This window comes from Chelon labrosus (genome assembly GCF_963514085.1).
Source record: "Chelon labrosus genome assembly, chromosome: 9".
NCBI lineage: Eukaryota > Metazoa > Chordata > Actinopteri > Mugiliformes > Mugilidae > Chelon > Chelon labrosus.
Genome location: NC_140359.1, coordinates 6,184,984 through 6,201,002, shown reverse-complemented (window position 1 = coordinate 6,201,002; position 16,019 = coordinate 6,184,984). Strand labels below are relative to the sequence as shown.

At 40.9% G+C, this 16,019-nt stretch overlaps 2 protein-coding genes across 2 annotated transcripts; both read right to left on the bottom strand.

The window, feature by feature from the left end:
* Nucleotides 1–1,452: 1,452 nt before the first annotated feature.
* On the bottom strand, nt 1,453–3,374 carry c8h22orf15 (chromosome 8 C22orf15 homolog; the record flags this gene model as incomplete). Its single annotated transcript, XM_084550745.1, has 5 exons — nt 1,453–1,685; nt 2,328–2,399; nt 2,671–2,793; nt 2,965–3,063; nt 3,350–3,374. The coding sequence occupies 5 exons, from the start codon at nt 3,372–3,374 to the stop codon at nt 1,579–1,581; spliced, it is 426 nt and encodes a 141-aa protein (XP_084406871.1). The 3' UTR covers nt 1,453–1,578.
* Nucleotides 3,375–5,490: 2,116 nt separating this feature from the next.
* adora2aa (adenosine A2a receptor a) lies at nt 5,491–15,957 on the bottom strand. The gene is made up of 4 exons (XM_084550614.1): nt 15,871–15,957; nt 9,985–10,104; nt 9,433–9,908; nt 5,491–7,483 (listed from the first exon to the last, which is right to left on the bottom strand). The coding sequence occupies exons 3-4, from the start codon at nt 9,768–9,770 to the stop codon at nt 6,385–6,387; spliced, it is 1,437 nt and encodes a 478-aa protein (XP_084406740.1). The 5' UTR covers nt 9,771–9,908; nt 9,985–10,104; nt 15,871–15,957; the 3' UTR covers nt 5,491–6,384.
* Between the last annotated feature and the right edge of the window lie 62 nt (nt 15,958–16,019).

The following is a 16,019-nucleotide window of genomic DNA, read 5'->3' as shown; positions in this document are numbered from 1 at the left end:
AACTTCAAGGAAGCTTAATAGTGAGGGACAGGAGGACACTGGACAAACTGCTCTCCGTCATGGAAAATCCGTCACACCCACTTCACCAGAAGATAGAGGGACAACAGAGCTCATTCTCCAACAGACTGATCCAGCTCCGCTCCCACACTGAACGCTACAGGACTTCTTTCATACCATTTTCAGTCCATCTGTACAACAACTCACCTCTCTGTAACAGATAACTCCATGTTAGTCATGTTAATGGACACTATTGCACCTTACTATCATCCCTGTGTATATAAATTCTTCCGTCTCTATTTCTTGTACATTTGTCCATATGCTAATTTGTACATTTTTGCTTATACTGTGGAGTGCAATAAGTGACGAGACAAGAGACGGAGATGTGTCGAGTCAACTTTACTCTCCACTTTCTGTAAACTTCAGAGTACTGTCAGCGAGTCAGGTAAGAACTGCCACACACAACGTAAACATGGAACTGGTACTCGAAAACCCTCACATCCTTAAAGGTACAGTCTCTGGGTGAATGTCTCTCTCATTGTTCATTGTGGGCCACCACAATACCATTTTTATTTTATTTTACTAGATTTTATTTTACTTATTTTTATTTTATTTTATTCTATTGAATCTTTCTTTTATGTGTGGTTCTTACAGTGTTTTTTATGTGCGACTAAGCTACTGTGACCAATCAATTTCCCTTGTGAATGAATAAAGTTTATCTAAGTCTAAGGACATGCTTCCTCCAGAGATGAGTTGTCCTATTGCTCCATTCATGCCATAGACACAGTTTTTATCAGGGCTCTGTGGAAGCATCTATGTTTGGGCTCTCTTCTACAACAGCATAAATTTAGGGCCAGTCGTTTTTGAATTATGATCCAATTGCAAATGAGTTTTTTCTTGTTTCAGGAAGTCCTCTGTGCCTCTCTAATAAAACAAGTAAATGAGCCTTCAGTGCAAGAGCAATCTCACCATGGCCTCATTTACTCCCTGTCTGTGCGTTATTATTAATGGACAGTGTGGAGACTGGGCACGAGGACCTATTCTCATTACCAGTCCTCACTGTCCATACACACATGAATAAATACATTGATAATGGCAATATTCATCATAAGACATTTTTTTTTTCTTTATTTTCACTACATACATGCATTTTTCATTGTTTTATAATGTTTTTTTGGGTTTTTTTTTTTTGCTTTTCAATGTTCCTTGTCTTGTCTATTAGACTAATCAGTTTTTAGTAAATCTGAAGCACTATAATGTATATTAATACCACAGTATTTGATCTCTCATGACTTTGTCTCAACAATAAAAATCTTTTAAGTATTTTTATATATGATATTATATTTTCCTCATTGTATTCTTTTTTTAGATTTCTACATAAGTCTGAACAACTGTGAGACTGAAGCTATGGTCATAAAAAAATTACTATTGTATTCATTACATTCAAATGTTAATTATATCAAAGAAGATCTCAATTATCTAAAGGTTGCTTAAATAGAAACTTTCTGTGTAAATACATATTTTCTACACAAAGATGTGAATACGGTGTCAAGAAATCACACTCAGGCGTTTGAAACAATATTAAATTTGGTGACTCTTTGTAGAAATCTTTTTGTTCCTCTGCGTCTGTACTCTTCTGATTTTTCTGTCTGGCTCTTTGTCCTTGTTTGACAGTTTCCTCAGTAGCTCTACAACACAAGAATTGACAAACATTACGATTAGGCAGCAAGTGAACATTTTATCTCCAAAGTCAATTTTAGAAGATGGGAAAATGGGCAATGATTGGGAATGGTTTGAGAGACTTGAACCAGGACCCTGATCAGAATCTATCAAAAGTGGTCAGAGGAAGGAAAAGCTTAGGTATAGGAACAGTCATCCCTGATGGCAGTGGCTCCTTTCAGTGAGATAATGTGCTCTGCTACAAAGCAAAAATGGTTTGAAGAACACAACTAGTTCAAATTTGCCAGATCTCACTCCAACCGAACATCTGTGGGATGTGCTGGACAAACAATTGAGGCCCCACCTCACAACTTGCAGGACACAAAGGATCTGCTGCTGATGTCATGGTACCAGATACCACAGCACACCTTCAGAGGTCTAGTGGAGTCCATGCCTCAATGAGCCAGGGCTATTTTGGTGGCAAAAGGGGGGACCTCCACAATATTAGAGAGGTGGTGATACTGTTATGGCTGATTGGTGTAAAATTTGTTTCTAAAAATTTTAAATATGCAGAAATGTGTTTGACCAGCAGGAGACCTCAGTGATCCACTTCAAATGCTGCTCCCTCACCCCTGTCCAGTCTCAGTCAGTAGTTGAAATGGCCCTCTTACCTTTTAACTCGGGATGACTCTGGCTTTCGCTGTTCAGGAGAGAAACATATTTCCGACCTCCAGCATCATCCTCTGTTGAAGGAGCATAGAGTAATGAACACATCTTTCAAAACTACAATTCTTGCTATATATATATATACAATATTTTTTCAAACTAATAGTATATCTGAGACTCTGAAAACAACACCATCATTTTTTTTGTGCTGCCACTTATCACTATTAGATTAGACAAATTCGTTTTGGCCAAACATTGTTAACTTGATTCCATTTTGAAAAAGCTTCTGCTATGCATTTATATAAATTACTTAGACATTCTGCTGATTGACAACGCAGACAGACTCACGGCAGACTCTTAGGAGGACGTAGTACTGTCTCTCTGCCAGCACACTGTTGGCCAGAGCCACACTGTGCTGCTTTGCCTCCAGGTTCATCACTTTACCGCTGCTGTCCATCAGGTCCACACACTCTGCAGGAAGAATTTTATTGTGTTAATCCTTGCTTTTAACATTAAGAATCCAGTAGTCTCTCACTGATTCAAGTTAATGGTTTAAATATTTGTTTATCTTCACTTTATATTTTGCTGTTACACTCTGCTGTAAGATAATCAGTCTTTACGACTGCAACAGCCGTTCAGTACCTTTCAAATCCAGACCGCACTTCTCCTTTAAATGATGGATGAAGTTGATCAGCTTGCAGTTGAGATTGAACAGTTCCATCCTGCCATCTGCCAAGAAAACTATCTTTGTAAGATCATTCAAAACTCATGTAAGAAATGTGGTCCTCTGTTATACATTGTCCAGTAACAAACCTTTGAAAGTAGGGCTAATCAACAATACCACGTCTCTTTAAATAAATTTTTTCATATAGGATTTTGTCATCCTATTACAAATTAGTTTTCTTGTTTCCCTGTTGCTTCCTTATAAAATTAGTCCCTAATGCAGGACTAATCACGCCAGACCTTCACCTATTTCCTGGCTGGAAGGTAGATAAATGAAAAAAGTAGGCCCAGGAACTTTACAAACCTCCAAACAGGATCGTGACAAACATTTTCAGGTCCTGACTGCAGTTAAGCTCCTCTGGTACTGCCACAACTGTGGCTGAAGGCTGCTGCAAAGAGCCCAGGGAGTCCTGGAAGACGTTCGGAGTGGGCACACAATAAAAGATGTGAGACCAGTGTGGTTGGTCTGGTGTTTGTCACACACACCCATCTCCGAGGCAGTTTGAACGAACAGGCCTGCATAATGTAGGGATGATAAATTCACACACACGCACTCATACACACACAAACACGCACACACACTCCTTAGCATCCACCTCTTCTTCTCCTTCACAAAGCTGAAGTCCTTTAACAAGAGTAGAAGGGACCACTGTTTCTTGTATCCATGGAGCCCCAACACACAGACAGACGGGCTCTGTAGACTTTATAGCTGTTTGTTGGACTGTGACATTAAGACTGAAAAAAAGAGGAATGTTTTATTGCTTCCCACCACAGATTGGAAATAATAATGGACCGATCCAACAAACCTTTTGTGTTTAATGTTGTGTAACATCTGTGAGAGAGTTTTAATTCTGGTTTCAAAGTTTAAAATTGTGTTTACAGATGCTAAATCAAAAGTAATGTGAGGGCCCTGTAACTACAGACTTTTGATGGTGAAATAGTGGAGGGCATTTTAATAGTGGAGGGCAGTGATTAACTGAATCAGCTCATTTTTGTCTTAGCAAACTTTATGTTGAGTTTCAGCTCATTGTTCAGTCCACAAGTTCACTGTCGTGGTTCACTCAAAGAGAATGTAAATATTTGACTTGGACATGTCCAAGAATCCAGAAATGAACATTTTTCATTGAATTAATGTGGCTTTGTAACTGCTGAACAAGCAAAGAAACAACAGTTTGTTGTCAAGTTTGTGTCAACATTTTGTTTAGAATTTGTTCCCACTATCCACCCACTCTTTAAAAATGTGCAGTTTCAGGGTTTCCCAATTTTACATAGATGGCTTCTTTTACATCTCTCGCAAACAATTCGTCTTCTCCGGCTAGAATGTGGCAGAATTTGTCCTCAAATAAGTGTCCTTTGTCCTTCAGGGGAATCGTCTGAAGTCTTGACTTGAAGCGCTGGCTCTCCTGCGCCATGTGTCAGTGCATAAACTAGATTGCAATGAGCAAAGACATCCAGCTTCCTGTATTTTAGCTCTATTTTTTAGATAAACTGATCAAAACCTCCATGAAGTGAATTTTTCGGTCACTTGGAGGAGCAGAAATGAGCTGTAAACACTTGTGATGGGGATCCCAGCTCTTTATAGTGATCCAGATTATTTGGCTCAGCTCGTACACATCCACCAGAGATGGAGCATTCACTTGTAGTCATGTTTGTGAGTTTGAGTCCAATATTCATCTTCCTTTTATTTCTGCTTTAGTCTCCACCACACCAGAGGGAAAAGTGTGCCTCTTTAATCTGCTTCTTCAGAGTTAGTCTGAGCCTTTTTTGTGAAAAAGGCTCAGACTTGAGCTTTTATAAACGGTGAGCTGATGAAAACAATTAGATCAAAGCAGTAAAGTGCAGCTAGCAGCCTCTTAGATTAGCATGGCAAAAATAGACTTGAACACAGGGAAACAGCTAGACTTCAGGTATAACAAGAAAAACAGTTCAGAAAAGTTCAGAACACAACCCACCATATATCTACAACTTCTCCCCTTTTTCAGTGCTGATAATAAGCATAGCTAGCTTTTATTCCTAAAGGCACAAGCATGATATCTGAGCATACAGTATTGCTTTGGCATAAAATGTTTTTGAGAGCAGCTATGAATAAACCATTTTCTGAAGAGACAAGACACCACACAAGACAGCACCAATGCACGAGGACTCAGCAGATTCATGTGGCGAATCTTATTTAAAAAAAAATAAAAAATGACCCACAAAACCATGGGAAAGCGTTCAAAAAGAAATAGGCCTCGAGCTCCATAACCTGAACTCATGGGGGAGTTGAGATAAAAGCTGAGAAAATAAAGGACTCCAAAGATAGTTTGATGGCTTAACAAACCGTTTCCCAGAATGAGAAAGCCAGCCCTCTGATTCAGTTCTTCTCAGACATCCAGATCTGATTTGAAACATAATGCTGCCTGGTGAAAAGCCAGTGGGAACCCTGGAGCTGCTCCTACAGATACTCAATAATGACTGGGACCACTCTGTGGCCGTGAGTGCCAATACATCGAATACACTTTGAATGTTAAAAGGCTTTATTTAAACACATGACTTTGTACCAGCTGGCTTGTGAGGACAAAGAAGACAGTAGCTGCACAGGATGAATTCATCAAGAAAAATAAAAATGTTTTCCATTCTGTTTGGTTAAGGTCAAACATCACAATGCTCCTCAGACTATTTCCCATCATTCATCAGACTGTGTTTGCATTCATTTAAATTAAATAAGCACACGTTAAAGCCTCGTTTTCACACAGAAAAAACAAAAACACAAAGGTACAATTCAGTTTTCTGACCATTTCGTTTACAACAGGTGAAGTATGACATTGCTGCTGACACAAACACAGACCTGTCTTAACCGTCCTTATTTTCTAGTCCAAACAGCATGGGTCCCAAAGAAAGAAACGGGGTGCAAACTTAAACCATGTCATTTGTTGAAAAGTAGAGAAATCTGCAGTGTTGTGAGGTGAAATCCGTCAGACTGAGTGTGTTTACATCCCTGAAAAACTAAAAAGTTATTAAGTAATTTGATAACAAAATTGTGTCTTCAATCAGTTTCATCATAGCCATTTTTGATGTGTGAAGCGACTACACCGAAAAGACACAAGTGTCATTGGCTCGACCTAATTAAAGCACTCACATGCCTTGTAAAGAAGCTACTCAGCCGCTTTGAGAGGCTTTTAGACTCTTATTCTTGCCTAAATTACAAAGTCATTGTATTTAAATAGAGTTTTTTTTGTGGAAAGGAGATTTTTAATCCCTTTACAGTGCTCACATTTCAATTCTATGCTGATCCTGAGCTCACGTTGATGTTTTACTGCAATGCTCCTGAGTGAGTGCAGGCTCCCTCCTGTGCATGCATCAGGACACCTTTGTCAGCTCACCAAAGCAACTCTGCCTGCTCTGCTTACTGACCAGTGAGGCGAGCTGAGCCGAGCCGAGGTTCTCTTTACCCGATTCCTCCAGGACTTCTGTTCCAGCGCAGTCGTGCTGCTGCTCCTCAAACTGTAGTTGATGGCCCATTGGGATCTGAGTCTGTCTGAGAGCTTGCTGCGGACATAGCTCCATCTTAGGACAATGGGAGATGACGACCGACAGAGGGGGGTGGGATACTGCCACCAGTCCGTCCCTTACAGGGGACATGTGTGTAGGACAGTGGTAGGCGTCTTCACAGGTACTGCTGGTGTGCTCTGTGAAATGGTCAAAGCTGAGTCCGTTCGCCTTGAGTCTGATGGAGTCTGTGATGCTGTTGTAAATAGAGGTACGCGTGCTGCTGCTGTGGCTCTCAAACATCTCCCGCTTGCCCAGTATGTTGCGCCGGATTATCCTGCGGAAGGTCTGTCTGAACTCACGGATGCGGTAGGCATAGATGAAGGGGTTGACAACAGAGTTGGCGTGGGAGAGGATAATAGCCACATACATGATCCAACTTGGAGCACGTTCACACTGAGGACAGAAGAAAGTGAAGCAGTTGATGATGTGTAAAGGCAGCCAGCAAACTGCAAACAGCCCCACAATGATGGCCAGAGACTTGGCAGCCTGGACCTCCTTCTGTAGCGTGGAGCGCGACTTCTCCCCATGAGCCGCCTTCACTTCCATCAGCTTGAGCTGGTAGCGAGCTGCCATGAAGATACACAGGTAGATGGCCAGCATCAGCAGCAGGGGGATGAGTACGCAGGCAAAAAAGTTGAAGTAGACCATATACCCCATGTGCACCACCTCCTCAAACATGCACGTCATCAAGCCAGGCGGGCAGGTCCTGTTGCCGTCGGGTAGTGGGCTGGTGCTGTTGCCGTCGGGTAGTGGGCTGGTGCTGTTGCTGTCGGGTAGTGGGCTGGTGCTGTTGGGGTCGAGTAGCTTGTTCCAGCCCATCATGGGAATCAGACCGATGATGATGGATAAAATCCAGCAGATGGCGATAATGCCTCGAGCCCGCTGGCCTGTCACCAGACTGCTGTACCTGAAGGGGGACAATAAAAAACTTTAAGCATCAGCTCTTTCTGTCAGGTGCTGTTTAGATGTTTAGTTTCCCAAGAGGACATCACTGATAAAATGATCTACAGTGAACCCTTTAGATTTTTCTACACTTCTTTATAAATATAATATGTTGTGACCCGGGTTGAGAGCCGCAACATGAAGTGGAGACAGAGGTCCAAAAGGAAAGGATTTATTTTATTTTTTTTAAAAAAGGCGAAAAAGCAACAGGTGAGGGAGGGTGAGCTTCCTTCAAGATTTGCCTTCATCCACGCCTCCACACCTCCTCAGGGTTTGGCTGGGGCCCATGTACTAGTGTGCGTTATGTGTCTTTTTGTGGTTGTTTAGTGTGTCTTTGTGGTCATCTGTAAGTGGCAATAACTGCACATTCTCTGTCTAGCTCTGTCCATTCATTTTTATTCATTATCAGTCTCTCGTGTAGTGTGCATCAGCTATATTTTGTACCCTGGTTTGTATCATGATTAAATGCTTCATCTATATTTCCTCACTATAATCTTAACTTCAGGTTCTTCCACAACATTTCCATTTTGCAGCCTGATGGGCATCGACAACTCTTTTTCTGAAGTTCTCTGAAATCTCCTCATGGTACTCTGCTACAAACATGTGCTGTGAAAATCAGACTTTGACAGACATTTCTGTTCTTTACATAAAAGAGGGCACTCAAACCTGAAACTAAGTTGCTAAATTTAATTTAATCCCCACTTTAACCGTTAATCCTGAACGTTCACATACTGTTGGTTTCGCCGTTCACAGATTTGTCATTTTGGACCTAGGACAATCTTATGAATTATGAGTATGAAATTTATGCAGAACTATAGAAAACTCTAACAAATGTATAAACCATTAACCACCACTACTGTATAATCACTACACATCTTCCCACACAAAGCTTGTGCTTGATACAATAAATAACTTTTTTATATTGTGTATGAAATTCTCTGTGATTTATAATTTGCTCCGTGGAAGTGCTTCTGATCCCGGAACTAAACCAGAAAAGGATAAACAAACAAAGTCTTTCAGGACTCCTCAAAGGAAGGAGTCTATTTTGAGTTCGCCTATAGTGCAGTGTGGGAGAGCAGCTGAGATATTTGGCTTGTTTCTATCACATTCTTGAGATGTTAAAGTGCAAAGGTTAATGCTGCACAAACAAGTTCCCCCCACCCCACCCCTCGTCAAGGATGCAAAAAAACAACGCAGAGGAAACCTCACGTATCTTCAGCAAGAGGAGGAGGAGGAGGAGGGGGAGGAGGAAGAGGAGGAGGAGGAAGCTGTGTGAAAACGAATTGTTGGAGAACAGAAACAGGAAGACAGATCGGCTTGATGCGTCGCTGACACTGAAGGATTTGGAAGGATGAGGACACAGCATCATAGTCAGTCCACCTTTCAGTAGGTGACAGGTCTTCAAACGTCAAATTCAAATCTAAATCAAATCATTTACAGTGAAGTAACAAAGCAAGATTACACAGGGGGTTTCAATGGGCTTACACAGTCTGTATAAGCAATTAGAGGAATATTTATTTGATTGCTCCTGGGGGACACAGCCTCGTGGGAGACGCCATTTCTGGACATACTCATTCAGCCAAGACATTCTGGGTCAAAAGTTACATCTTTACTGATGGACAGAAAAGGAGGCGTCCCCGACGTCTCAAATTAAAAGAGTTATGACACATTTTGAATATTTTCACTCTTAATACTAAATGCTATCTATATCCCTTCATACTTTCCTTCCCTTTTCTAAAAACCCAAGATTATGCAGATATAATAAGGCGCAATAAAAGTTTTTATTCTATCAATTCTGCAGCTGTATGTATCAAAAAGTAACTATCTATAAAGGATTAATAAAGGGGTTATTAACCATTAACTAATCCATTATTTAGAAGGTTGAAGTGAATGTAATTCTGCTTGGCCACTGACCTGAGCGGCATCTTGATTGCAATGTAGCGGTCTATAGCGATGGCCAGCAGGCTGAAGATGGAGCTCTGGGTGAGGATCACCACAAAGCAAGCAATGAACAGGCAGCCATAGAAGTTGGAGCAGAAGCCGGTGCTGATGATGATGGCGAAGGGAATGGCCAGGACGCCCACGGCGATGTCGGCCGCTGCCAGTGACACCACAAAGAAGTTGGTGATGCTCTGCAGGTTGCTGTTGATACACACGGCCCAGCAGACAAGCACATTGCCCAGCACGGAGAAGATGGCAATCAGCAGCTCCAGGATGATGTAGAGGAGGGAGGCGGCAGGGTCGTCCGGCATGGTGAGACAAACGTCAAGGCAACTGATGAGGAGGGAGGAAACCTCGCCTCAATGTCCATAGCTGCAACCTGCAACCTGTAGAGCCTCCAGAAACATCGGTCAGAAATCTATTCCTTCACATCTGCTCCGCTCAAACAGCTGGGGAAAAAAACATCTTATTCAACTTCAGATGACGCTGTCATCACTCCTAACTCCACACACTGAACGCCGTCACCTCCATTCCTTCCTCACAGAAAGCTCCTCTGCTGTCCTCTTCCCTCAGCGTTGTTTTCCCATGAACTCGTCAAAGGGCTGAGATGAAGCCAACTATACACATCACTGGAACATTATGTCGCTGGAGATAAGGAGGAGCAGAATAGAAAAAGAGGAAATGCATTTACAGCAAAGGAAGTGAATTTCAACACTTGCATCAGATACTGTATGCCTAAAACGGAGAAGTGAAGTCAAACATGTTTTTAAAGAGCAAATATTTCTTCTTGAGTAACTTTTGAAGCTCTTAAAAGACAAATATTTGTATTTGACTGAAATAAAAACAAAAATGGACATTTATGTGGTCAAACTCAAAGATGTTCCCCCAGCATCAGCAGCTTTAATATGAGGATTTCACAATCCCACACTTGTCTGCATGGTGGTCGTGTCAGTGTTCAGTTTTATGGGACTTTTGGTTGCTGTTGTCTTCTATAAACAGCCCCTCTTGACCCTGCAGAAGAGCAGTGGGAGAGCGGTTTGTATTGACTTCATCAACATCAGACATACAAGTAGCGGAGCTGCTAGTCTTTTGGTACAAGAATCTGGAGAAAAGGCTCAGGCTGTAGCGTAAATGCCAGGTGTCGTATTGATTATTACAACTTGGGGGATGTGAAATAACTAAAAGTGGATTTTTTAAAACGAAAACTCAACTACTAGTGAGATACTAAAAGGGCCAGTCATTCTTGGTGTGCCTGTCTCTTTCAAATTTGGAATCATTTTGATTTCTTTATTGAGAAATGTGTTGTGTTGTGTGTGGTGTGTTTTTATCCACTCTGCTTTACAGAAAACTGGATGCAAATCAGGGTTTAGATTAAACTTGACACAGTGGAGAAGCTGAAATAAATACTTCTATATATTTTAGGGACTTTAAAGCTGCTATAATCAATCATTAAAGATCACACCAAGGTGGCGGTAGTCTCTATTTGTCAATCAAAACATGAAACAGGAAGAGCAGCTATTATCTGGGAGGCCAGGAAGAGCTAAAAACTGTCATACAGAGCTGGCCTCTCCTGAATCACGCTGATCATTTGTTCTATAGTTTATTCATTTTAAAGGATCATGTAGCTGTGAAAATATTCATTTATTTTAATGTTCTAACAAGATGTATACTGAGAACAGCCCGCCCCCATCGTCATTTTGTTGACTTCTATTTTTCTCCTCGTGCTCTGGTTCTATGAGCTGATCAGCCAATCAGAAAGATCTCTCTTATCATCTTGAGATCTGCCACAAATTCAACACATTGATTTGTCTGAAAAGCCAGCAAGCAGGGCTCCGACGAGTGTTGAACACACCAGAGAAAATTGTTAAAATTCAAAATGAAACTAAATAAATAAATACATTAAATCAAAATTTAAGGTCCACGGAGAATTTTGCATCTTTCAGCTTTTTGTTTTGGTTTTCTGGTCCGTGGTTTACTCTCACTTTGACATCTTCCAAGGTAGAAGAGCTAGAAAGTACCCAACAAAAGAAACAAACGTTTTTGATCGGTCAGCCAACACTGTTCAGACAGAAATGAAGAGTTGGTGTTGAGCAAGGAAGTATGTGTAAATGTCTAGCTCTGCGGTGCAGTTATCACAATTCTAAATTCTTCTAGCTAGTTTGATGAATGTGAATTCTGGACTATTCTCAAATAATGAATCAAACTGTAAGTTAATTCCTTAAATAGACTTAAATAAACTGCTGTTCTTGTGCTGAATTCCCTCCAAGGGAAAGTTTCTCGAGGTTATACTGAGTTTTGGAAGATAACAGCTGTGCTGGAATACAAAGGTCTTTGCTCTCCCAGTCGGACATTTCCCTCCGGGTTGAATGAGACATTTTTATTAATACTGAAGTCTTGTTATTTCATGGCTGATAGTTATCAGGAGTTTCTTTTCTTTATATTGGACTTACAAATAAAGCTTTTGGTGGTCTCAATGTCAGAGGAATTTGGTGAAACACCGCAGTGTATTACAATGTTTTATGCAACAGCGGTGCAAAACAAAAAATCCCAGAGGATGGTAAAGGAAATCGCGAATCTCTGAAATCTACAGCAATGAGTCTCTCTTGCTAAACATGTATCCTACAACAACAAGCCGTCCTCAGATGGAATTATGAAACACAATAAAACTCCAGGGATTAATAGTGAGACGAGGGGAAATGAGATCTGTCTTAAGAACTGCTTGTGGTTCACACCAAAGCCTGGTGCCTGAATTTTGTATTCAGATGACTGAGATGTTCTGATAGGTAAGAAAGTGAGTTCAGCTCAGACACTTCTAAAACAAGGCAGGAAAACCACAAATCACTTTCTTAGGCTTCTCCTGTATGACAGAGAAACATCAAACCTTCAGCTTCCTGTCAACATACACCATTGCACAAGTGCTTAAAGTGACAACATGGCTGCCAGTAATGATAACACTCACTATTCTCAGGCAACAGTCTGTCAAATAAGGTACAAGAGCTAATCCCTTACCAGACATATGATCATCTGATGATATATTACAGTTGTGGTTTCCATGGAATAGAAACTACAATTCTATTTTAGAAACATAGCCACATACTGAGACCTAAACATGATGTTTTCATTCAATTCAATTAACAAAAACAAACTATAAGACGGCCCACATACAATTATAAGATGTCAATAAATAATCCAACATGTGAATAGAATAATGTAGGAAAATATTACAATGTTGCACCAGGACTGCTGACCAAGTATTTTGATTTGACAGCCCCACGGGGAAAAACATTTGTTAAGTCTGTAAGTGCGTGCCTCCAGGCTTCTGTGTCTTCTACCAGAGGGCAGGAGAGAAAACTGGATGGGAGCTGTTCTTTAAAATGTTCTTAGCCCTGACGAGACATCGGGAGCTGGAGATCTCCTCCAGTGAAGGCAGAGGGCAGACAATAGTTCTTTAGGTTTTTATCACCCTCTGCAGCTTCTTTCTGTGGGCAGCCAAACGGCCGGCGTACCACACCGAGATGAAATACAAGAGACATGGATAAATGGTGAAAAAGAGAGCTAAAAGTTCATTTGTTTGCTTAAAGTAACAGATAGCTGTTAACTGAAGAAAAAAAGGTGAATGAATGAACTCAGACTAATAGATTAATCTTGATATAACTATTCAAAATTACTGATAAAGCAGTAGTTAGGGCGGGGGTACACTCTGGACAGGTCTCCAGTCTATGGCAGGGCTAACACAGAGAGACAGACAACCATTCACACTCACATGCACCTAACCAATCACCAATGAACCTAACCAGCATGTCTTTGGACAGTGGGAGGAAGCTGGAGTACCCGGAGAGAACCTACGTAGACACAGGGAGAACATGCAAACTCCACACAAGATCATCACACACTAAATTGATGGGTGTGTCGCAGCTAACTTGACTATTAGTTCCCTAATAAATGGACCTGGGAAGAAAAGAATCCTGGACACATTTGTGAATATGCCCCTTATATCAGTCAGTGTGGAAAGAACATCACCTCCTTGAGCTAGCTAATGCTGCTGAAGAGTATGTTTGACGTAACATCCCAGGATCAAAGTCAGTGCTGAATATCCTCACATAGTTGTGAAAGCACAGAAATCATTTCTTCCATTTCCTATTTCCTATTTCTCGGTAATGAATGCAACTAAAACTAGGAATAGTCTGGACATACAGTAAGGAGCATGCTTCGGGTGTTGTCTCCTATCACCTGTCATGTGACCGTCTCATGCAGGAGAACAGGCTCAGATCTGTAAGTTCAATATTTGTATGGTGATGGTGACTAATAAAATAATTAACTTATGTACATACAACGATCAGGAACAACATTAAAACCACTGACAGGAGTAATGAATAACATTGACCATCTTGTGACAATTCAATGTTCTCCTGGGAAACTTTTGGACCTGGCATTCATGTGGATGTTACTTAGACATGTACCACCCACCTAGACCAGACCAGGCGCCCCCACCCCATAGCAATGACACTCCTTGATGGCAGCAGCCATCCCCAGCAGGATGCAGCCTGACACAGACACACACACAAAAACGGTTTAGGAACAACTAAAAAAAAAACATGAAGAACAGCACAAGGTGTTGACCTGGCCTCCAAATTCACTAGATCCCAAACTGATCAAGTATCTGTGGGATGGTCCACAGAGGCCCCTCCCCTCAACCCATAGGAGCCAAAGGCCCCCACTAACAACAAGATTTAAACAAGAAATGAGCTCAAGGCTACACCAGGGAATAGACTTAATGACAAAGAAAGCAGAACTGTCATTAGTGTCTGGAGCAATCTGCTTGACTTTAACTTTATAGTTATTTATATTTTGTAAAGCGTCTTCAGACAGTATTGATTATTGCTGAAGCTACATGAAAAAAACTGAATTGAAAATTTGTGCATGATTCACGATTGCATAAAGACAAGAAGACCTTGTGGGGAAAAGGCAGCCATGTTGGTGGTTATTTATTAATTCTTGGGAAATATCCACTGTTTATTTTGTGACAAGGCCCTCAAAATCTATAGTACAGGACCTACCGTGAGCCTTTTATCACTTCACATCACAATAGTTGTCTCAGTCAGATAACCACAAACCAACATGCACACAATTGCACAGCAATTGATTGCAGAGCTATAGGGGTGTCTGGTGGTCTATAAAGGTTGTCTATACTGTCTATACCACATATACCCAATCTATAAACTAGTATTTACTATTATTATAAAATACTTATTTTATACAGTTATCATAGCTTGTACCCTATTATTAGGTTAATCATGCACTTCTGGTTAGATGCCAAACTACATTTCATTATGTATGTACTCATTGTATTGTCATTGTATTATACGTAATGACAATAATGTTTAATCTAATCTAATTTTATTGTGAAACAATCTAAACTTGCATTACCTGTGTGTAATATTGAGACACTGTGGCATACTCGTTGTTTTTAGTCTCTTTAATCTCAGTTCCTGATATCTGTGAAGATTCACAGTTAATCAGGTCATGGCCAGGGTCAATTCCTATCTGAATCAGAGTCTGGTAACACTCAGCGATACCTCCGCGTACAACTGGATGGTCCCACCACCAATCAGAGAAATGAATCGCTGTTAACTGCAATATCTTTTGCAACTGACACGACTGTGGAACCCAAGCGGCTCATGTTTCACATGACAACCATTTTTTTGTGAACAAATTCAACTCCATGGTGCTCAGATGACATGTACGAGTAGGTTGCTCTTACTCTTCTGCCCATCACATAAAGCTGTCCATCACAAAATAATTTGTAGGCGGGGAACTTGGTCTGGCTTCCAGGCTATCTAGGTCATGGTGAATTTAAAAACAAAGCTAAATGAAAGGCAACTAGAGTTGTTCACTTCTGGTGGGGAGTTTCGTTCTTTATCAGCAAACCTGTGGGTCTTTCACACCTTAAACGCCCCCTAACTAGATATAGCATAAAGGAAATGGTGAGTCATTATTTTGTAGAGACTCTTTATGTTAAAACGCAGTTTTTAAAGCACTTTTTATTTTACTAATTTTATAGTGTTTAGCAGGTGCCCCCCCCCCAAAAAAAAAAAAAAAATAAAATAAATAAAAACCCTGGGGGCCCTAAACCACTGTACCTGGCCGTGTCATAAGATGCTGAAGAGGATGGTGCCCACACTTGCCTTCAGGTTAAATCATTTTATTTTAAAATGTGAGACCAGATTCGGACACCTTGTACCAAGCATCACTTTATAGCCTTCCTCACATATTAACCACATGCTTTCACACGCTGATTTCATGCTACTCTGCCTGCGACCAGTGCAGGAAAACCTAACTGTGCTCACAAATGCATTTAAAACACAACGCACAGGGTGTAAAGTTATATCAGTTTGAGTGAAAGTGACTTACCGTTTCTCTCGGGTGTGTTCAGATCTTGATTTATATGATTTCACCGCTGTCTCCGGCTCGATTTACACAAAACAACCTTTAGTGAAGGACTTCAAGCAGCAGATGAGAGTTTCTTTCTTCCTCTGCCTCCGTCTCTCTCTCTCTCTCTC

Excerpts from the sequence above, each read along its gene's own strand:
- adora2aa (XM_084550614.1), bottom strand. The coding sequence starts at position 9,770 with ATGCCGGACGACCCTGCCGCCTCCCTCCTCTACATCATCCTGGAGCTG. Across the intron at positions 7,484-9,432 it reads GCAATCAAGATGCCGCTCAG|GTACAGCAGTCTGGTGACAG; the intron begins GTCAGTGGCCAA and ends GTCCCCCTTCAG.